The following is a 23733-nucleotide window of genomic DNA, read 5'->3' on the forward strand; positions in this document are numbered from 1 at the left end:
TCAAATGCAAAACCTATCCACATACACATATAAAAACATAGTTTTAAAAGGCAAACATCAATAAAAGACAGCACTCTCAGACTAAAAAGCAACAGCAACAGGTTATTCAGCCAACAAATAACAAATTGCTTTTTAAGTCCTGTCCAGAGTTATGGGTTTGGGGGATATACCCCTTCCTTTATCACAAACATACAATTGCATTCACCCCAAAAGAGAAAAGGCCGAAAACCAAACACAATTACTAATTTCCCCTCTATATCTCTTCTACACAATAGGAACATTTCCTATTGACTCCTAATATCAAATACGCATATTTATCCTTTTCTAACCAAGACGCCTTCTTTTGTGCTTCCTATCTCCCAGCTCCTCCTTTGAGTATCAATGCAAAAAGACCAAGCCAAGCTTTTTCCCCCCTTATTTTGTCTGATACAATTGTTCTCCAAAAACCCATTCTTGCTTTATAACCACTCAAGATAACATTTCGCATACAAAAAAAGGACCCATCAACCTTTAGCCTCCCCAAAAGTGTTAAAACCCCATAATAAACGTACACCGAACAATGCATGATGCCCCCCCAATTTACGACTACAGTTAACAGGGCTTCTTTGGAACTAAACTAAAACCTTAAGAGCATTGTACCCTTTTCCTCACCTCTCTGATGATAATAATAATAAGTACGAAAGCCTTGTCAGGTTTATTAACTCTCATCAAAGTTGCTATGATCATCTACCAAAGGAAGAGAACCGGGAATGAAAGCCACTTACCCAGTAAGGACAACCACAAAATCCATCACGTTCCAGCCGTTGCGGAGATAAGAGCCCTTGTGAAAAACAAACCCCAGCGCAATGATTTTGATGCCCGCTTCAAAGCAAAATATCCCAATAAAGTATGGCTCAGTGTCGTCCTGAAAAGAAGAAAGCGAGAAGGAGATATCAACAGTGCATTTATTTAATGCCTTTTGTAGGTAATGCAACGGTTCACCCAAAGGTGGCTTTCGTTGTTTTGTGACTTATGGCAAACTGATCATAAAGGATTTTGGGGGGCAGGATCTTATTCAGAAACGTTTGGCCTTGCCTTCCTCTGAGGATGAGAGAAAGTTGGTTTCTATGGCCGAGTGAGGATTCGAACCCTGATCTCCACAGCTGTAGTGCAAACACTCAAACCACTGCACCATGCTGGCTCTAAAAAGCCATTATGTGGTGCAAAGGCATGAGACAATCGTTTCAATGGACGCGCTAATTCAAAACAATCGCCAACACATGCAATGCTTCCTTTGCTGCTGCTGTTGTTGTTAGGATACAGAGTCACAACGAAAATGTACAATGTGGGGTTTAATAGTAACCAGGCATTAAAGGTTTATACAGCAACATCAAAAGCGTTTAAACAGTTGTCGTGTGCATTTCCAACTTGTGGAGATCCCTAAGATGAACTTATCATGAGCTTTTCTGGGCACGATTTGCTCAGAGGGGGTTTGCCATTGCCATCCTCTGAGGCTGAGAGAGTGTGACTCGCCAAAGGCGGGTTCCATGGCTAAAAGCAGGGATTCGAACCCTGTTCTCCAGAGTCATAGTTCAGTGCTCAAACCACTGAACCACTCTGGCTCTCTAAGTTGCAGGAATCAGGGAGCGACTTCTCGCCTTTTATACTGCAATTTCACACAACGGCGGTACTCTTAAAATACAACAAATAGTCAAAGGTCCCACTGGATTCCTATTCTGCAAAGGAATCAGAGAGGATGGATCAATTGCAAGAGGAAGCCAAAACAAAGGCCTTAGAAAAATCAATCCCAGATTCCAGAAACTCATTAGTGTTCCTTACAACTGGGTTCCCTAACTATGTTTTTCTCTGTCTCCAAAAGACCATCCTAATAGGTTTAGGTGTGTTGCAAAAAGGAAGACTTGTGGGCTTTTATTTCCCCGTCTTTCTTTTTAACAAAAGCTAATATGAATGGCTCATGCACAGCTGCTCAGAAAGAGCCCGTGGTTAGGATAAAGAACAAGAGCCATTAGCTGAGTGAAAAAGCTGTCACGTCGAATAAGGGAGAGACCTAGTATGCCCTGCTGCCATGTCGGAAGGATCTGCAAAACGCTGGCCAGAACTGAGCCTCGGGGTGACAAGCGGCGCATTCCCTGCAAACCAGGAACCTTCTGCAGGAGCTGGTTACGCCCAGAGACCATGTGTTCCTACGTCTCCTCCTCTGCCAATGCAGAGCGGTGATGCACAGAGACAGGCTGCCCGGCTAAATAGCAAGGAAGATTTCCAAGAAACAAATCACAGTGGGTCAAAGGAAGCATTGCATCAGTCAGCACCCAAGCTGCCCCAAAGATAGTATCTGGAAATCTAAATGGAGACTTCTCCCTTGCAAGGACACCAAGGATGGGCAACCTGGAGCACTTGGGCTGGATTATGAAAGCTTTTGGCAAGTGACCACCTCAACCAGCATAGCATAGTGGTTTGAGCATTGGACTACAACCCTGGAGATTCCCCACTCGGCAATGAAACCCATTGGGTGACCTTGGGCAAGGCACATGCTCTTAGCCTCAAGGGAAGGCAATGGCAAACCTCCTTTGCACAAATCTTGCCAAGCAAATTCCACAATAGGGTTGGTCTTAGGGTTGCCAGAAGTCGGAAATGACTTGAAGGCACACAACACACAGGTATCCTTTTGAGGATCCTTTGGGGGATATCCTCAAGCTTCCTGAGATGTTATGGAAGAATATGGAGAAAGAACCTCCACTAGTTTTGTGCATTCCTTCTGGAGAGTGGTGGAAATAGGGCTCAGTGGGAGACGGATTCAAATTACCAAAAAGATATTCCACCTAAGTATTAGGAAGAATTTTTTTGACTATGAGATTGTTTGACTTCAGAACAGATGGCTGCAGAGAGTGCTGGATTCCCCTTCTTATACCTTGGATCAAGTATTGATCAGAATGGAAACTGCAATCAAGAAATAAGACTAGGAATGGTAAGGGCAGCCATGAAAGAACAGGACAAGATCCTAAAGATATACAACTGAGCACTAAAGTTAGATCGTCCAAGTCATTGTATTCCCCATCACTATGTACAGAGGTGAGAGCTTTCAGTGAAGAAAGCAGATCAGGAGGAAATCAACTCATTGAAGATGTGGTGCTGGAGAAGAGTGCTGAGGATATCATGGACAGCCAAAAAAAGACAAACAAATGGGTCCTTGAACAGATCGATCCTGAAATCTTCCTGGAAGCCAAGATGGTTAATGTCAGGCTGTCGTACTTTGGCCACATCATGAGAATCATTGGAAAAGACAATAATGCTAGGAAAGGTGGAAGGTAGTCGAAAGTGAAGAAGATCACATGCCAGATGGATAGACTTAGTCTGGGAGGTCATGGACCTTAATCTACAAGATGTAGGCAAAGCAGTGGAGGATAAGGAGACCTGGAGATGTCTCATTCACAAGTTCTCCATAAGTCGAGGCCAACTTGAAGGCAGCTGACAACAACAAATAGAGGTTGGATCGGTGTCTTGTGTTGTGCTTGAACTGTGTATTCCTCCATGGCAGGGGGTTGGACTAGGTGGTCCCCTCCAATTCTGAGATCCTATGATTCTGCAGAAGACCATCTCCTCACAACTCCCCTCTCCTGTCTTTCATTTACAGAGAAAGGCTTTGCATGACTAGGAGCAGCAGCTGCTCTGCAGTTTCAGCCTCAGCAGGGTATAACTGGCAGACTCAGAGCCTGGCAGAGGCTGGCTATTGACCTGAGCATGGAATTTATGACTAATCTACTCAGTCGGGAGACTCATGATACAAGACTCCTGGGATGGACAAATCTGCCTCACTTTCTCCTGCATTCAAATGTTGCAAATGTTGGTGAGTCCTAAGGAAAGCGGAACGGGACAGTTGGAGAATGAGGGACACATCTGCCAGTGTCACTTCTCTCCCCTCCCATCGTAAATCATCTCAATATATACATATATAATCCTAGACAAAACTGAACTGAAACAAAATTCTTATCAATCGTTGTTGTGTGCCTTCCTGACTTATGGCGACCCATAGGGCTTTCTTGGCAAGGTTTGTTCAGAGGAGGTTTGCCAAAGCCTTCTCTGAGCCTGAGAGAGTGTGACTTGGCCAAGCGGGGAATTGAACCTTGGTCTCCAGAGTCATAGTCCAACACTCAACCACAACACCACACTGGTTGTCAATGTAAGGTCACTATGACTATAGAGGAGGAATTGTGCAGAATGGTACTACAGTGATTCCATCTAATATGGAGTGCTGCCATCTTTCAGGAAGTTATTGAAAACAGGTCCTTCCGACACACCTTTTTTCCTATCCACAAACCACTTGGTAGCTCATTTCCTCTGTTGGAGTCATTGTGTTTTCTCCTAGACCCCTTCTAATTATCTTTGTTATTGTGTTGTTGCAAAACTTCAGGGTTTTGTGCCAATAAGCAGCAGCAGAGAAACATTTCTGATCGATAAACGAAATAGGAATTCAGAAAGGCAAAACATTGCCCTCCCACTCCGACAACATCCCACCACGAAAGTGATACTCACCAGCCTCTCCGACATGGGCGTCTTGTCTCCATCTGGTAAATGTTGCTCCAAAGCCAGAACAATACAATTAGCTATAATTGTAGCCAGGATCATATACTCGAACGGCGTGGAGGCAACGGTTAAAGAAAAGAACCAAAAAGGCTCCTCGGCGGAAGAGAAATGTCAGCAACATCAGCAAGTGCATGGATTGATACAACTTTCATAAGCTTCCACTGTTTTCAGACACCATTAATCTCCCAGGATCATGCATCATTCCCTCTGTTAACCCACAAGTGCATCCACGGTTTATAAAAGTTAAGGCAGTTGAATAATCGGTGCGATGGAAACCCTTTGGATTGACTAAAAAGATGCCCTTGCTTAATCCAGGATTTGTAGTTGTTCTTTTTAATTATTAACTTAAAATGGGCCTGTGAATATTTCAGGTATTTCCAAAAACAGGAGAGGATTTCAGTTATACTTTTGCTGTTTTTCTTTCCTCCTCTTTTGCTCTTTTCCAATTAAACCTTGCAACTGGCATTGGTGATGGAGAAGGTGGGATACCACCTAGTCCTTCCCATATTGAAAGGTTGGAGAATCTTGTCATCTCTCCCTGTCTCCATCCCACTCCACTAACCACCAGTAAGTCTAAGAGACAATTTCCTTACTGAGCAGTTGTGAAAACAAGCAAGAAATCAATTAACAGCTTGCAAAAAGAACATTAACAGATGAAGGTTAGGATCTAAAATGTCCGTTCTTTATAGCCCCCGAACTGCGGGACTCCAATCCAAAGGAGATCATGCAACCTTCATCCCTTCTGAATTTCCAGTGAACAGTGAAGATTATACTATTTCACTTGGTCTTTGGTGGATATTAGGAGTGTCCTCTCTGGCTGATTTTAGATACTGTTTTTTAATTAGCTTTAGACCTGTTTTATAGAAGAGGCTTCAGGTGTTTTTAAACTGGTTCTTTCATCGTCAGCAGCATCCCCATTTTTTATTCCCAGTTTGGCACTCGAGGCGACTTACAACATGCAGCAGATTTGGGTTGTGTTTAATGTTTGTGTGGTTTTAGCTATTGTGCACCACTTTGGGGACTCTGGTGGGTTATTAGGAACTAATGGATGGAAGGAAGGAAGGAAGGAAGGAAGGAAGGAAGGAAGGAAGGAAGGAAGGAAGATGTGGTGGCGATGATGATGAGAGGTATGTAAATATTGACGTTCTCCATGGATGTACCTCTTTAAAAAGTTCTCTTCTCCCCTTCATGCAGCCTACACTTCAATTACAGAATGGTTGCTAACTATCTATCTCCAAGTCAACTCCATCTATGGTGACACCATCATAGGTGGCAAGATTTATGGAGAGGAAGCCCGCCACTGCCTTCCTCTTAGGCTGAGAAAGTGTGACCAAGGTCTCCCTCAGTGGGTTTCCATGACAGAGCAGGCACTCAAAACCTGCTCTCCCAGTACTGTCATCCAACGCTCAAGCCACTTGCCAGATTTATGAAACATACACTGTCACAAAGCGGTGGAATACACTATCATCCAATCGAGCTGGCTTTAAAAGGGGATCACACCAATTCATGGGGATGAAAGCTATCTAGAAGGCAAGTAGTCGTGATAACGCTGAATTATTTCTGAGATTAGAAGCACTGTGTCTCAGAGTAGCAGTTGCTGGGAAACACAATCTGGAAAGGGCTGTGCACTCATCTGCTGCATGTAGGCTTCCTAAATGCATCTGGTTGTCCAACGTGGGATCAAATTTGATCTGATCCAGCAGGGCTTTCCATATGTTCTCAATCCTTACCAATACCCTGTAAGATAGGCAAGATGGAAGGAGAAAGATTGCCTTTCCCAACAGGTGCCTTTTGGCCACCCAACCTGTGCAGAAAATCTAAACTTGGGGGTTTCCAGTCTCCCAATCCACAAAGCCATGCCAGTGTGCCAAGCCCACCATATGGCACAAGAGCTTTCCCCATAAGGAAAAGAGTTCCTTACCACAGGGGGACAGGTTCTCATTTTATGCCAGAGCAGCTGTACTTCTCAGGATTGGACTCTCTCTCTCTTTCTGCTCGGAAGCATGTATATGCCACGCTTCATCTCTGCATGTTTCCAAGCCAAGGCCCAGATGGTAGGAAAGTGTTCCAGCGCCATGGAGAGCTCCCCTGGGTACCAGCTGTGCTTTGATTTAAACCTTGCACCAGTTGGCCCTGGTGGGCACCCTGGCACACTACTAGTGCACGGCCAAGCCTCCGAAAAACTGCTGCACTGGAACAGCTCCCCTTTCTCCGCCAGTCTTTCCAAAAAGCAAACCCAAACAAGCCCAGCAATACTTGCTTTGCAAAATATCATGTGGGTGGGTGGGGGTCACCACTCCTTACATCTCCCAAAAAGCTAGCTTTCTATCCCTTGTATCCCCACAAATGCAATGAGAGAGGAGGGGGAATCAGAAGCAGCCTTGCAAAAATGCAACACCTTCCTTGCACCAAGATCTCTTTTGCTGCCTGATTATCCGACGCTTGGCGATCGCAGTCTTGTAAGCTCACAGATGGATCTTCCTCCTCCCTTCTTCCCTATGCATTTCATAATGCTAATACAGACAGCCATCTCTCCACAGATTTCTATTTACCCTGTCGATGCATCCCCTCCCCTCTGCCTTGCACACACATTGTTTCAGCTGGGAAGGTGGGGAGAGAGGAGCCGTTTGCTGTGTTGCTAAGAGCAGGTCTGGTTGCTGGTTCTGCGCCGGGTTATTAGCTGTGTGATTTCAGCTAAAAAGAAAACAACAGGAGGGCCCCTGGGAAGGCTGGCTGCATGCTCCTGACACTGGTATCCACCAACCATTGCACATTTACAGACATGCACACACCCAGGGAGAGACACCTTAGCAACCTAACCCTAAGCTCAGTTTGGGAAGAGCCTTCTGCCTTGCTCCTTCCATTGAAGAATGCCACTGCTGTCCACTTCCGCTGCATGGAGAACAGACTGTGTCTCCTCCAGACCAAGACCTAGGACTCTTTTGGAAGACAAGGTGGCTCAAAGAGATACAATGCCAATCTTTCAGGCTTCCTACTGTACAAACAGGCCTCCCTGATTCACTTCTCCCACAAACCCCAGGAGGATCCTAATGGAGCCAGTCTGTGGCTGGTGAAATATGAAGCCCTCCTGGGATGGAAGAAGTAACATAACCAGACATAGAGAGTTCTATATCTCTTGTACAGAGAGTCAGGGCTGTATGTCCCTCCATCAGGAATTTGTTGTCAGGGATGCCTCTGGTCTTTTTGCTGCCTGAGGCACTGAACAACATGGCACCAATGCCTCCCTTCACCCTGGCATAAGCATACTTAAGGCATTCATCTCAGGTGGCAGATGTTGAGAGGTGGCATACAGATGTTGCAAAAGAAGAGAGATATGTGCTTGCTCGATGCACACTGGCTTGGGCTGGTGCTTTCAAAGGTGATGAAAGAAGATGTTCTAGTGTTGAGAGGCATGCCATTCAGCGATCCGATGGCTGGACCAGTTAGCTGGTGCCATCTTGTTCTGTGCCCCCTCAGATTTCTGAATGGCATGCCTCTCCCAACCCCAGAGCATCTTCTTTCATCAAATTTGAAGGCACCAACCCAACTCAGGGTGCATTCGGCAAGCACATGTCTCTCTCCTCCTGCAACATCAGTGTGCCACTTCCCAAATCTCCCAACCAGGGCAAACATTTTTACTTATGAAAGGGTGGACCTTGGATGGGGCAGCCTCATCCCACTCCTATGAACAAATGCTCCTAGCTACATGGAAGAGCTGCAGAGATATGAATTAACATCAACAAATGGCATTCACCTGTATCTTTGTTTCAAGTGAAAGCAGATATATTTTCTACCTTCTGAGTTGAAGCTACACCCACACATTGGCATGGCACAGAAAGAGGGGGACAGTGGGGTGCAGAAAGGGAGGTCTGCTCCCTATGCAGTCAGTCCTCCATATCCATGGACCTTTTTTATCCACAGATTCCACTATCCAGAGCTTGACAAATATATGAATTCCAAAAAGCAAACCTTGATTTTGCCATTTTATATAAAAGATACCAATTTACTATGCCAGTGTATTTAATGGGAATTGATTGTCCACAGATTTTGGTATCCACAAGGAGTCCTAGAACAAAACCTCAGTGGATACCAAGGGCCCCCATACACCATTTTTGCACACAGAGAGACACACAATAGGAGTGTACCCTGGCATTTTTCTGTACATATATCCCCCCCCCCAAAAAAAAAAAAGCACAGGCCTTTTATCCCAAAAAGATGTCAAGACTTCGCCACCAATGTACAGCCCAGCATTGAAAGCAAAATTATAGATGGATGCATTAACCAACAACAGCAGCAAAAGCAAGCATGGATCAAATCAGTGCATTCCTTAAGACAGGCTTCGCCCATTTCCAAAAAGCCTGTTCCAACTTGCCTAGATTATCCAGATCAAATCTAAGTGGTTTATTGAATGCTGGCTGGATTGCCCCAACGTATTACATGCTACAGATTGGACACCATGAACAAGAACGTGCTCGAATCTGTAGGAAGGCAACTCCTTCTGCAACATCAAGTGTGCAAAACTAAGGCAGAGCCTCACCACTCCCATCATTACATTCACCCTAACAGAAAGCCCACAGATAGGCCATTCCTTCCAAAACTGACTTTCTCCATCACCCTGTTGCAAATACAGATGGGACAGATTTCACCCACACTTTGATTCAAGACCATTGTACTTAATAGACAAGAAAGCCATGACAGATTTGCCTTAAATCAAAAATTACTGGGAGACACACAACATACACACTACAGGTGAGCAAAAGCTCCACAACTTCCTGTATCTAAAGTCAAATGGAAAGCAAACACACACGCATCACTCCTAATGTTGTAATTCCTACCATGCATACTCAGCTGTGCAAGAGGGGAAGGTGTGGACATACACAACCAAGAGATGAAATGGCTCTTTTGAGACGTGAGGAAAGGGGGGAAATGTCCCAGAATGGAGAGGTCACAGAATCCTAGAATTGGAAGAGACAGCAGAGGTCATCCAGTCCAGCCTCCTTGCTCCACTGCCCCCAGGGAGAGAAAAGGGCCCCACTGGGGAAACCATGGGGTCCCTCCTTCCTCAAACACACACCCAAACAGACACATGCACAGAGCCAGGAACTACTGGCTGGCCTATTTCCCCAACCTCAACCAAAGGCCTGCTCTAGAGACCCTACAGCTGACCCACTTCTCATCTCAATCCAGACAGAGCAAACCCTCAAATCCTCCCACAGCCATTCACATGTACACGGGGGTCCACCAGGACAGGGAAGTTGCTTTGGCTTGAGGGGCAGGGGTGGAAAGCATCCTCCTCCTCCCAGGTTTTGGGGAGACTCTTCTTCTCCCAACACCAGAAGAAGCTGGAGGAGGCAAAGATGGGTCTCCCCAGAATCAGGGAGAATGGAGATGCTCTTCCTCCTCCCTGTTTTTGGAGAGTTCCTTCTTCTCCTCACACCCCAGGGGACACTGGAGGAAGCAGGGATGGGTCTCCCCAAAATCAGGGAAGATGGAGAGCAGCAGAACACACTGGAGGGGATAAGGATGGAGACCATCTTCGTCCTCCCTAGTTTTGGGGTTATTCTTCTTTTCCCAAAACCTTAGGGGATACTGGAGGAGGGAGGGATGGAGCCCACTTCAATCCTCCTTGATTTTGAGATCCTTCTTCTCTCAACACCCCAGGGTACGCTGGAAGAGGCAGGGATGAGTCTCTCCAAAATCAGGGAGGAGGGGGAGCAGCAGGGGATGCTGAAGGATGTAGAAATAGAGACCATCTCCATTGTCCCTGGTTTTGGGGACGTTCTTCTTCTCCCATCACCCAGGAGATGCTGAAGGAGGGAGGTATGGAGATGCCTTCCATTATCCTAGCATTTGGGGAGACCTTTCTCCTCCCATCACTCAGGGGGGTGTTGAAGAAGTCAGGAATGGAAACCATCTCCCTTCTCCCTGGTTTTGGGGAGACCCCTCTTCTCCCATCACCCAGAGGATGCTGAAAGAGGGAGGTATGGAAATGCCTTCCCTCCTCCCTGCATTGGGAGGAGTCAGGGCTAAGGGCTAAGGAGTCAAGGCTGGAGACCATCACCCTCTACCCTGATTTTGGACACACCCTTCTTCTCCAAACACCCCAGGGAACGTTGGAGGAGTCAGGGATGGGTCTCCCCAAAATCAGAAGGGTCTCAGAGAGGATGGAAAGCAGCAGGGGATGCTGGAGGAGGTAAGAATGGAGACCACCTTCCTCCTCCTTGGTTTTGGGGAGACCTTTCTCCTCCCCTCCCCCAGGGGATGCTGAAGAGTCAGAGATGGAGACCATTGGGGGAGACTCCTCTTCTCCCATCACCCAGTGGATGCTGAAGGAGAGAAGGAGATGCTCTCCCTCCTCCTTACTTTTGAGGAGACCTTTCGCCTCGCCTCCCCCAGGGGATGCTGAAGGAGTCAGGGATGGAGACCATCTCCCTCCTGCTTGGCATTTGGGGAGACCCTTCTTCTCCCATCACCCAAGGGATGCTGGAGGTATGGAGATGCCTTGCCTCCTCTCTCCATTTGGGGAGACCTTTCTTCTCCCCTTCCCCAGGGAGACCCTCTCCCTCCTCCTTGGCTTTTGGGAAGACCCTTCTCCTCCCAACCCTCAAAGGACACGCAACCAACCCAACAGAACCCAACCCAACCTTCCCCAGGAAGGATATGGCCACTCGGTGATCCTCTTGGCATATTTGCGGATCACGTTGTCCTCGCTGAAGACGAAGAGGGAGCGGTTGACGGTGAAGCAGTTCTGCTTGACGGGGATGGGGTTGTAGAGGGCCATGGTCCGGGCCCGCTGGGCCTTGGATTGCTTGTACATCTGGGGGCGCGGGGCGGCGGCGGGGGTCCCTCCGGGAGCCGTGGGGCGGCTGCTGCTGCTGCCGCTGAGGCCCCGGAGCCCCCCTCCGGCAAGGGCACCCCCGGAGCCCCCTCCTGCCCCGGCAGAAGCAGCCCCCAGCCCCGCCAGACTGCCCCCATAGCGGCCGCTGGGCAGCTCCTCTCCGAAGCGGGCCATGGCGCCTTGGCCTTGGGAGGTGGTGGTCCTCCTGATGCCGCTGGTGCTGATGCTGGAGATGGAGCTGGTCCTCCTCCTCCGGGCAGCAAGGCGTCCTCCTCCTCCTGGCTCTCCAAGGCGGAGGGAGGAAGACGCATCCCAGCAGCGCCAGCGAAGGAAGGAGGGAAGGAGGCAGGCAGGCAGGGAAGGGAGGAGGAAAGGAGGCCGAGGAGGGACCTTGGGAGAAGAGGACTAAGGAGGAGGAGAAGGAAGAGGAAGAGAAGGACTAAGGAGGAGGAGGAAGAGGAGGAGGAGGAGGAGAAAGAGGAAGGAGAGGGGAGGACGAAGAAGGAGCAACAGCCAAAGGAGGAGGAGGAAAAGGAAAAAAGAAGGAAAGGGAGAAGGAAGAGGAAAGGGGAGGGGAGGAGGAGGAGGAAGAAGAGCAAGAGGAGGAGAAGGAAAAGAAGGGGAAGGAGGAAAAGAAGAAGAGGAGAGGGAGACGCTGGAAGAGGGAAAAGAGGAGAAAGAGGGAGAAGAAGGGAAAGGCGAAGGAGATGGAAGAAGAGGGAGAAGGAGGAAGAGGAAAAGAAGAAGAGGAGGAGGTCGGGAAGGGGAAGAGGAGATGGGGATGAAAGAAGAGGAAAAGGAGGAAAAGGAGATAGAGGGAAAAGAGGCGACGGGGGAAGAGGAAGAGGAGGAGGAGGAGGCTGGGACTTCCTTGGCGGAGGTCTGGCGAGGCTCAGTCCCTTTGGATGGAGACTCTGGAAGAAGAGGAGGAAGAAGAGGAGCCCCTTCCTGGCTGGAGGCTTCGGTGGGGAGACGAGGCAGCTGCCCCCCTCGGCTTTCTCTGCCCTCTTCCTCCTCCTCCCTGGTGCCTTCTTCTCCTGTTTCCCAAAAGAGGGAGGAAGGGAGGAATGGAGGAGGCCCCAATCTTCCTCTTCTTGCCAGCCAAAAAGAAAAAGAAAGCTCTCCAAAGGTTGGAGGAGAAGAAGGAGGGAAGGAAGAAAGAGGCGTCGGCTCAAGAGCTTCGGGGACCTCGCCCCTCCAAAGAGGGAGAAGGGGGAGGGGGGACCCAGGCAGCTGATCCTCCAACAGCCAATCAGAAAAAAGGCTGCTCCACCTCCCCCCCCCACCCAGCCCTCAAGGATCCCCCCCTCACTAGCCCTAGATCCCTAAAAGAAGGGAGGGATGGAGAGGAGGAGGAGGAGGAGGAGGAGGAGACGACCCCTCCCAAGTCAAGGGTTTTGGGTGGGGATGGGTCAGGAAAGGGGGTGGGTCCCAGATAAAGGGGTGGAGAGCTGAGTTCCAGTCCTCCCAACCCAACCCAACCAACCCTACTCCCCCTCTTGCCTTCCTTTGCCTAGGTGCAAAGCTCAGGGATGCTTCTAGGGAAGGAAAGATGGGTCGGGAAAGAGGGATTGTGGTGGGGAAAGGGGCTTAGGGGGTGATGGGGGGAGAGAATTGGGTTCTGGGGAGGAAAAGGAAGGAGCGGGGGAAGAGTAGGAGAAGGAGAGGTGGAAGATCTAAGGCTTCCTTCCTACCTTCCTTCGTTGGCCAAGAAGGTCCCAAGCGGCGAAGGGAGCTGTCCAGGTGCTGAAGTCGAAAGGCTGGAGAGCTCCCTTAAGAAGAGGCAATGGCAGAATGCAGCCTGATGGGATTTACGGGGCTTCTGTTTATGGGACTTCTGGCCATATGGGATTCATGGGATTTCTGTTTATGAGATTTCAAGTTTATGGGATTTCTAGCCATATGGGACTTATAGAATTTCTGTTTATCAGATTTCTGAGATTTCTAGCCCTATGGGGTTTGTGGGATTTCTGTTTAAGGGATTTCTAGCCATAGGGGATTCGTGGGATTTCTATTTATGAGATTTATGAGATTTCTGTTTTTGGGATTTCTAGCCATATGGGTTTTATGGAATTTCTGTTTATCATATTTCTATTTATGGGCTTTCTAGCCATAGGAAATCTGTGGAGTTTCTGTTTGTGGGATTTCTAGCAACTGCTGTTGTTGGGCGCCTTCACATCATTTCTGACTTATGGCAACCCCAAGGTGAACCTATCACAGGATTTTCTTAGCAAGACTTGTTCAGAGGAGGTTGGCCATGACCTTTCCTTGAGGCTGAGAGAGTGTGCAGCTTGCCCAAGGTCACCCAGCAGGTTTCCATGGCCAAGGTGAGAATTGAACCCTGGTCTCTAGAGTCCTAGTCCAACACTTAAACCACCATGCTATGCTGGCTTACACTTGCTCACATCTTAAACCTATGTTTGGGTCTACCCTTTGCCTCCACAGGTGTGAGCAGGAGATCCTATTCAGGAGCCTGTGTAGGTAATAATCTCATATTGTAGCAAAACAGTAAAATAATAAAGCTATTTAGAAACACACACACACACATTCCTATGTACTCGGTCCGGAGATCGATTTCCAATAGTGGGACAAAACCCTTTTTTGCTACCTCCGCAAAATTAAGCACTAATTTCTCTCTTGATTCATCTGTAATTGCTGATAATGCATTTCTAAGAACTGTTAAAGCATCTTTTATGATCATACCAGGAATCCAAAAGGATGTTATCTTCTGCTGCCAATATCCCTGGCTCCAAGAACATGTATGTGAGGCAAATCGGTATCATAAGCCAAACTCTTCCAATAGCTCCATGTATTGACCTGGAAAGTGTATCAGGTTTGCTAAAAGATGCGACCAAAATGAAGCTTTTAGACAAAAGGGAAGGAAATGGAACCATTTATAGATGCTACAAATTAGTATAAAAGTATCAGTAGTTAATAAAGCGTAGTGGTTTGAGTGTTGGACTGAAGCCCTGGAGACCAGGGTTCGAATCCCAGCTCAGCGATGCAAACCTACTTGGTGACCCTGAGCAAGACACAGTCTCTCAGCCTTAGCGGATGGCAGTGACTTTGGTCATAAGCAAAGACAGAAGTACAATTTTCTTTCCTCTCCTCCTGAAAGGGATGTTTTCATCTAATTCTTTGATACTTACCAATGATGATGATGATGATGATGAAGATTATTATTATTATTATTATTATTATTATTATTTACAGGTGTGAATGATTTTTAAGTCTCCAAGATGCAAAGATATGCATTGCATTTCCCCTCCTGGTTCACCTTTGTACAATTAGTCCTTAACTTTTGAATGGAGACTCTTGCTTTTCAGCCTAAGATTATGGTCTTTTGTGTGCGTCTACCTTTTAAATTATTTCCCAGCCATTTCCAGAGCTAATTGCCAGCGCACTAAATACATTCATTAAATGCGCATCGAACCCTGGGGCAGCCATTCGTCACCTGGCAAGCAGCTTGGCTTAGAAAACGCTTCAACGGCTTGGAATTATTATACCTCTTCATGAAATATTCCAGAAGAAGGAACGACGCCGGAACAAAATGGAATACAAGATTTGAAAACTATTATTATTATTATTATTATTATTATTATTATACATGTTGAAATTTCCTTGCAACACACCAATATTATATGCCATCATCACCCTCTCTGTTTCCTAAGGCCTGAACCTGAGGCCCATCCACACTAGATAACTCAAGTCCTTTGGGGTCTCCTCCAACCCCAGGTTTCTATGCAACTCCTCTATCACACTCCCATCAAGTACAAAACAACTGGTTCTGTGCTTCCAACACTTTCAAAGACCCAACATTCAAAGCACAATGCCAGGCTAGCCTTAGGATCACCGTAAGTCGGCAATGACTTGATGGCCCACAACAAGAAACCATACAAAGGGGATCCTGCCTGTATTTAAGAGTCCCTCTACTCTTCCTAGCCTTAGCATTCCTGTCTCTGTCTCTGTATAGGAACATAACCCAGGAGAAATTTGGTGGCAGAGTTGCAGCATTTTTCTGGAGCAAGCAACCTTCACCTTGCAGGTGCCACAGCTGCCATTTCTAGCACCCTCGATCCCAGTGCCAAGAGTCCTGGCACACTCTTCTACCTCTTTTCTCCATTCAAATCCCAGGGTTGCTCACAAAAGCAAGCAGCTGTTTGCTCTTTTTCTCTCCCTTTCTTTTCCTCCTCCTCCAAAGCCAGAGAAGACTGATGGCTCTCCAGGGCTTCCTAAGAAGTTGAGAAACCCAATCTGCAAACTTGGAGGCATCCATTTCCAGTCTGGCTGCGGAAATGTGTGCTTTTTTTAAAGGTAGCTTTAATAGAGCTCGCTTCTCTTGCTGGAGAGGTTTGGCACAAAAGGTGCCCTTTTATCTCGCGTAACCTGTAGCAGTTGCTTGCATTTTTAGCAGGCAATGGGTCATTCTGACGCAGGGTTTGCGTGGTGCGCTTTTTGGGTTGCTTTTGAGGCTGCTCAAATGCAGATAAAAAGGAAAACCTATTGAACTATTAAGGCCTTCTTTCAGAGGCCTCCAAGATTCCAGAGACCTTTCACACTGTACACTTATAGCACTTCAATGCCACTTCAACACTTATAGCTGGATCATATAGAAATACTGTATCGGAAACAATTTGAAGGCACACAATGCACACATAATGTTGGTAGCCATATGGCTGCTGTCACTTGCCTAAGAAGCCATGCCAAATAAAAGCTGCCTGTGACGGTGGCACAGGGGACGCGTGTGGTGCCCACGCACCAGCCAAGACACTGGTGCCAACAAATAAAGTGTCCCCAAATTGAATTTCTTCCATTTAACCACTGCCCAACGCTCCATTGAAACCTAACCATTCAGCGCTAGTTCATCCCACTTGGCAAAGGTGCGCATGGATGGAGGAGCTTTTAATGAGCCAGCCTACCTTTGCCATTCTTCTTCGGGGAACAGTGCTGGAAACCTCACCCGTCTGCCTGAGCGATAAGACAATTCTCTTTCCCCGAGGCTGGATTCATGGTCCGGCGATAAGACAACGAGCAAAAACTAAATGCACCGGGGAGAAAAGGTGCCAAAAACAAGGGCTTCCCTTGGGCACCAAATCCATCTCGGCTGCTGTGGTTTATCCATTCCCATCCTCACCAGCCAAGGAAAGAGAGAGAAAGCTGGAGCAAGATGGAATTGCTATACGTTCCTTCCTTGAACCCTTCTACCAGCAATTGGGAAATAGGCCATGAAAAAAGAAAGGATCCCATACCCTCCAACTGCCCCAATTTGGCAGAGACAGTCTCAGTGAATCTTCTGCCGTCCCATGTTTTCAGCGGCTTTTTAAATGTCCTGGTTTCTCTCACCTCCTCCCACTTTGCCCCTTTTGTCCTTGTCTTGCTTAAATTGCTGCAAACTAAGTTTAAAGCGCACAAGCGGTTTGTAGTCGATTGACTTCAGTTGCTGCAAACTGAGTTTAAAATGCACACGTAGTTTGCAGTGAATTGACTTCCATTGCTGCAGACTAAGTTTGAAATGTGCAAGTGGTTTGTGGTCATTTTGACTTCCATTACTGTAAACGGAGTTTAAAGTGCAAAACTAGTTTGCAAACTTGTCTTATAGCATTTTTATAAGGATGAAGTCAATAGGAGAACAGCCATTTATGTCCTCTTGAGATCATTAAGAGAAAAACAGGGAGGGAATCACTAATAAAGGCCTCAAAATAACAACCACAGCCTCATTAAAATCATGCGAGCCAAAAATAAAACATCATTAATTTTATTTTTAAAGAGGAGCAATGCAACTAAGAGCAAGTCAAAAGGCTAATTGAGATCCCACACTCCACTGTTTCAGAACTGAAGAGTTTAGGTTAGAGACTACAACTCCCAGAATCCTTCATCCAGCATCCTGGCTGGTGGATTCTGGGAAGCCTAGTCCAAAAGCTCTGTGCCATTGGGACCTTATGTGGAGTTTAGGGCAAGACCTGGGAATCTTTGGCCTTCCAGGTGTTTTGAATTTCCAGACGTGCCATGATGGATGGTCAGATGTTGTTGAGAGCCTCCAAGTCATTTCTGACTTATGGTGACCCTGAGGCTACCATGGGGTTATCTTGGAAGGATTTGCTCAGAGATGGTTTGCCATGGCTTTTCCCTGAGGCTGAGAGTGTGTGACTCACCCAAGGTTACTTAGTTGGTTTCCACAGCCAAGTAGAGGTTCAAACCTTGGTCTTAAGAGTCATAATCCAACGCTCAAGCCAACCACACTGGCTTTCCTCTGATGCGTTCAAGAGTACACCTTGTACTTCCAACAACCCTGTGAGGTAGGTCTGGCTGAGTGACAACAATTGGGACTTGGTACTGTTTGTTCACACTCTTGATGTTACCCAAACCTTGGTCTTCCAGGTGTTTTGGACATCAGCTCCCAGAACTCCTGGCTGTTCTCCAAAGGGTCTGGAGCATCTGGGAACTGAAGTCCAAAAGACCTGGAGGAGCAAAGTTTGGGGATCACTAACCATTATACCGCACTGGTCCTAGTCCATCTTCATCTGCTCTTCCCATTCTCCTCCAGCCGTCAACAACCCTCTTTGCATTTTAACTGTCTCCTCTGGTTTACTTATGCGTCCGCTGATATAATACAACACATCAGCCATGTATCATCTCCTCCTTCCTTCCTTCCTTGCTTCCACCCTTCAGGCATTTGGCCTCCGAAGGATGTTCTCCTGCTTAACTGCAGCAAATGGAGTGGCAGTAATGCACGATCGTAGCCGACAAGGGCTTTTGCAAGAAATTTATGCTTGCAATAACGCTGCAGACGGAGCGTCTGAAAGATGGAAACGGTCATCCCTTGCTTTCAGGAGAGCGAACAGAGGAAGCCAGGCTTAGGAGAAGAGAGTCTAATTTGATTTTACTTTCAATTTATTGTACAAAACTGCTTTGTCGTTGTGTGCCTTCAAGTCGTTTCCGACTTAGGGTGACCCTAAAGTGAACCTAACTTAGGGTTTTCTTGGCAAGATTTGTTCAGAGGTTCCTCCTTCTACCCAACCATTAAAAGCACAGGAGCCCTCTACTGTTTTCAATCTGGCAACCCTACTTACATTTTTGTTGTTGTGTGCCTTCAAGTTGATTCACAAGGGTTTTCTTGGCAAGGTTTGTTCAGAGGTGGTTTGCTCTGGCCTTCTCCTGAGGCTGATAGAGTATGACTTTCCAAAGATCATCCAGTGGGGTTCCATGGTTGAATCAAATCCTGGTCTCTGGCTCTTTTTTAGCCAGGATTTGGCTCTTTTTAAGGGATTTTGGAGCTGTTGAGGACCACAAAATATCCTCAAGGCCACAGTTTGCCCACTATGGGCCAAAGTTGAGGCTTCTTGGCTAGCTGGTGGTTGCAAAAACAGATCAGGCTCTGAAGTACTAGTTACTATTTGTAAGACGATAAAACATGTGGGATGAGAGAATCTTGTGTCCCTATAAATCAGTAGTGTCTACTCCGCTGGCCTTTCTTTGCAGCTCCCAGTCTTTATCTGGAGATGCTAAGGAAGCTATAACCATAGTGACGAATCCTAGGGTGGCTCTTTGGGAATCCACCAACACCACTGCACACTTTTACCCCAAGCTCTACAGCCCTGCTTTTAATACCAAAGAGAAGAACGTGTGCGGGTTAGTTAGAAAGATTGTATGAAGTTGGTCAACCCCTACTGGACAAGTCTGGCCTTGCAGATCCTTTGTTCGTCTATCACAGCGGTTCCCAAACTTTGGCCCTGCAGATGTTGGGGACTTCAGCTCCCAGAATTCATGACTGTTGGCCAAACTGGCTGGGGCTTCAGAGAGTTGAAGTTCAAAACATCTGGAGGTCCAAAGTTTGGGGATCACTGGCAGGTCCACCTACGTTCCACCTTTCTTCCAGCAAACTCATGATGCCACACATGGTTTCCCTATTTCATCCTTACAACAAGCCTAAGCGGGACGTAAAGCTGACAGAGGGAGACAAACTGGCCCAAGATGACTCAGTGAGTTTCAGAAGCTAAGCCAGATCAGACCTGGTTGGTACTTGGATGAGGAACTGCCTAGTATCTTTCAAATTGTTGTATGTGTCCAAGTCGTTTCCAAATTATGGCAACCTTAAGGCAAACCTATTGTGGGGTTTTCTTGGCAAGATTTGTTCAGAGGGGGTTTGCCATTGCCTTCCTCTGAGGCTGAGAGCATTTGACTTATGGAAGGTCACCCAATGGGTTTCATGGCAAAACAAGGAATCGGACCCTAGTCTCCAGAGTCTACTAAAACCACTAGGAAACACTGGCTCTCCGTCCATCAATAGGGAGAGACACAGACTGGCCTAAGGTCACCCAATGAGTTTTAGAAGCTAAGCCAGGCCCAACCTGGTTAACACTTGGACGAGGAACTACCCAGGATCCTTTAGGTAGTTGCTGCTGTTGCATGCCTTCAAGTCATTTCCGACATACAACGACCCTAAGGCAAATCTGTTATGGGGTTTTCTTGGCAAGATTTGTTCAGAGGAAGTTTGCCACAGCCTTCCCCTGAAGTGTAGAGGTTTGCTATTGCCATCCCCTGAAGCTGAGAGAGAAAGGCAGGGCATACATTGAAGGAATAAATAATACATCTTCCCCATTATGTGATACAGGGTTGTTACAGTGGTACAGCACTATACCAGGCTGGCTCTCCTTCCCCTTTTCCATCCCCTTGCAAAATGCAGATAGCAGAGTGGTGCCATGCTTTGAGTGTTGGATTGCAATTCTGGAGACCAGGGTTCAAATCCCCGCTCAGCCGTGAAACCCACTGGGTGAGGCTGGGCAAGTCACACTCTCTCAGCCTCAGAGGATGGCAATGACAAACCCCCTCTGAACAAATCTTGCCAAGAAAACCCCAGGATAGGTTCCCCCTTCAAGTCAGAAACGACTTGAAGGCACACAAGCACAATAAGCAAATTGCAAGGCGCATCCATGCTTCCATCGCAGGGCCTTTCACTTTCTTTGAGCAGATAGCAATCCCTGGCTATCTTTCCTATTCCCTCCCCAATACAGGTATTAATAATACAGACGCATTGCCACCAAGAGGAAATTAAAAAGACGATAGCCGCTCGCAATTTCTGAAGGCATGGGGTGGAAGAGGAGCCACGATCAGAGAAACGGACTCCCTGTTTCTTGCAGAGCTTGGCCAAGCCTTTGGAAATGGCTCCATGGAGGCAGGTGCCAGTCACACAAGCAAAGCTCCTTCCTCCTTCCCATCATCTTTCTCATAACACACACCGGCTTCAGATAAGGATCATCCACGGCTACTTTCTCTCAGACGTTTGCTAGAAATCAACCGGTCCAAAGCCAGGCTTAGCTCACAAGGAATGCACAACAAATATTGTCTTTTGAAAGGAAACAAATGGCTTTGAATATCTAAGGGACTCCATGATGCATTGTGCTGCTAAAGAAACATAATTTTCTCTCTGTAGTCCTCAAATATGAAATTGGGAAGGAGGGAAAGGACATAAACAATATAGTCAGCCCTCCATATTCACAGATTCAAGAATCCACAGCTTGCAAAGATCCCCCAAAAATATACATTCCAAAAAGCAAACCTTGATTTTGCCACTTTAGAGAAGGGACACCATTTACTGTGCCATTGTATTTAATGGGATTTGAGCATCCACAGATTTTGGTATCCACAAGGAGTCCTGCAACCAAACCCCAGCAGATACCAAGGGCCCACACTGTTGTTATGTGTCATCAAGTCCTTATGGACGTATGGCAACCCTAAGGCGAATCTATCATGTGGTTTTCTTGGCAAGATTTGTTCAGAGGAACTTTGCCATTGCCTTCCCTTGAGGCTGAGAGTGTGTGACTTGTCCAAGGCCACCCAGTGCATTCTGCGGTCGAGCTGGGACTCGAACCCTGGTCTCCAGAGTCATAGTCCAGCACTCAGACCACTACAGCTCTGAATGCAAACTCCTTTCACACTTTGAACTCTGTTTGCAGCAACTGTGGCAAGCTGAGAACCAAGGAGGAAAAGAGGAGAAAGAGGAAGACAATTGTATATTTTAAATGCAGCTGAAAAAGAGGAGGAACGGAGGATTGCTTGGGACTGTCCCTACCAGTTGGAAGGTATGAGGCAGCACTTGCTAACGCCAGAGGATGAAGACAAACAAGTTGTCTCCCACCTGTCTTCCCTTGACTGAGCTATTCAGTGTCCTCCCACACAGACTTTCTGGCTTGCCTTCTGGCTTGCAACAAAAAAAGCCGATCTCATCTGTTGATCTTCTCCTCCATTTGCCTGGCAATCCTTCCTCCAAGGGAGAGCTGCCCAAACAGAGGTCACCAAAGCCTTTCTCAATGGCCAGAGCCCCTCACAATGGCATAGTGAAATGGTGTCTGTGTGTATGTGGTGTGCCTTCAAGCCACGTCCGACTTACAGCAACCCTAAGGCGAAGCTATCATGGGGTTTTCTTGGCAAGATTGGGTCAGAGGAGGTTTACCATGGCCTCCCCCTGAGGCTGAGAGAGTGAGACTTGCCCAACGTCACCCAGTGGGTTTCATGGCTGAGCAGGAATCAACCCCTGGTCTCAAGTCATAGTTCAACACTCAAACCACTATGCTCTCCAGTGTTCTCCAGTGAAATGCCATCTGCTATACAAAAATGGTGAACACTCTTCCTTTTTTGGAGTATATATTGGAACATTTCCAAGTCCTGGATGATTGAATCCATGGATAAAGAGATCTGTGGATATGAAAGGTCTACTGTCTAACTCTATGAAACGTCTATTCAATCCCCCAATTCCTAGCACTGCACAGAATGAGACATTCAAAATCATTCTATCAACTTTTCTGTTTACCCAGTTTGCAGTCCCTTGGCCACTTCGCTGGCTGTTTTTCATTAGATTGTTGTTGTGTGCCTTGGAATCATTTCCAATATATAGCTGCAACCTATAAAGAAGCATTGATGGAAGGCTGGCTACCATTGCACTCACTTGTTGCATTGTCCAGTGCTTTGTCCAACTTCTTGGTCCAACCCTGTCAGACCAATAAAACCAAGCTTCTCTCTTCTTCCCTGCTTAACTTTCTGGCTAGTTTTGATAAGGCTTCTTCCTACAGTCCCCCCCCCCCACCTTCTTCCAGGTGTTGTTGGTTTGCCTTCTCAAAAAATCAACAGCCAGGTGAGTTACTTTCTAATTTCTCCAGCAGGACTGGCCATAAAGATTGTTTCTACCTGGGAGAGAAAGCATTGCTTATCCTTCCATGTTCCACCATCAAACTCCATCCGGTTTGAGTCCATCCAACTTCTTAGGATGTATCTTCACTGCTGAAATCAAGTACTTTGATATGTTTAACTGTTGTGGCTCCAGAATCCTGGGATCTGTAGTTTGGCAAGGCACCACACTCTTTGTCAGAAGAGGTGGAAGACCTTGTAAAACTATCAATCCCAGGATTCCAGAGGATTAAGTGGTGTCAAACTGCCTTATTTTTACAGTCTTGATGCATCCTTAGAGGGGCCACAATTGTTGTTTGTATTCCCTGCCTCTCCCTTTTCTTTGGAGCTGGAAATTGCATTTCTAAAGGCTCAGCTGAAATTATAATTGACACCCAGATGCCTTTCTTGCATCTGAGAAAGCAGACCCAAGTCTACGAAAGCTCCTGCTACAACTTCTTTTGCAGTATGTAGAGAGATCTTGTAGCCCCTTTGGGACTCACTGAAAGAAAGAAGTTGGCAGCATGAGTGTTCGTAGACTTAAGTCTCCTTCCTTAGATGCATTGGCCCAAATGCATCCAAGAAAGTAAACATGGCTGTAACTTTGACTTCTTTTGCACTCAAGTTTCAGAGGTGCTGCAAGATCCCTTTGCATTCTTTTTTCTTATATAGACATAGCTCAGCTAACAGAAACCTTTTTATGTCCATGTCTCCTTCTTGTCTGGTTGGAAACCTTTTCAGCAGCATTAGTATTGGGATGGTTAAGGAGGGCTGGAAAAATAAAGGCGTGTGGTATTGTGTTGCTGTAACCTGACAACAGTAAAGAAGTCAGGCATAACTGCACTATACATGTGGAGTGATAGGGCGGTCATATTGAGGGAATGATGGTATCACCAGAGTTGAACACACAAAGTCCATCATCATCCCTAGACACTGCCTGTGCATTACAATTGCACAACAGCTTGTCAGTAAGATGCATTGTCAATTCACATGTTAAGCTACGTTGGTAGTATTTGTTGGGTGCGTCAGCATCATTTTAGACTTATGGCGACCCTAAAGCAAACCTATCATACAGTTTTCTTGGCAGGTTTCTTCAGAGGGGGTTTGCCACTGCCATCCTCCAAGGCTGAGAATGTGTGGCTTACCCCAAAACA

The 23733-nt window shown here is 46.8% G+C and overlaps 1 protein-coding gene across 8 annotated transcripts in view; it reads right to left on the bottom strand.

Annotated features, from left to right (window-relative positions):
• Nucleotides 1-12247, bottom strand: part of LOC149308021 (voltage-dependent N-type calcium channel subunit alpha-1B-like) — a 170986-nt gene extending 158739 nt beyond the window's left edge. For all 8 annotated transcript variants that reach the window (XM_089534922.1, XM_089534921.1, XM_089534919.1 and 5 more), the window contains exons 1-3: nucleotides 11244-12247; nucleotides 4531-4636; nucleotides 765-904 (exon numbers count right to left, since the gene is read on the bottom strand). In XM_089534922.1, the coding sequence (XP_089391048.1) occupies nucleotides 765-904; nucleotides 4531-4636; nucleotides 11244-11593 (596 nt within the window). In that variant the 5' untranslated portion in view covers nucleotides 11594-12247. The remainder of the gene's footprint in view (nucleotides 1-764; nucleotides 905-4530; nucleotides 4637-11243) is intronic.
• Nucleotides 12248-23733: the final 11486 nt, after the last annotated feature.

Source organism: Sceloporus occidentalis, unplaced genomic scaffold, assembly GCF_023333645.1.
Source record: "Sceloporus occidentalis isolate IW3139 unplaced genomic scaffold, rSceOcc1.0.p SCAF_8, whole genome shotgun sequence".
In the NCBI taxonomy this organism is placed as follows: domain Eukaryota; kingdom Metazoa; phylum Chordata; class Lepidosauria; order Squamata; family Phrynosomatidae; genus Sceloporus; species Sceloporus occidentalis.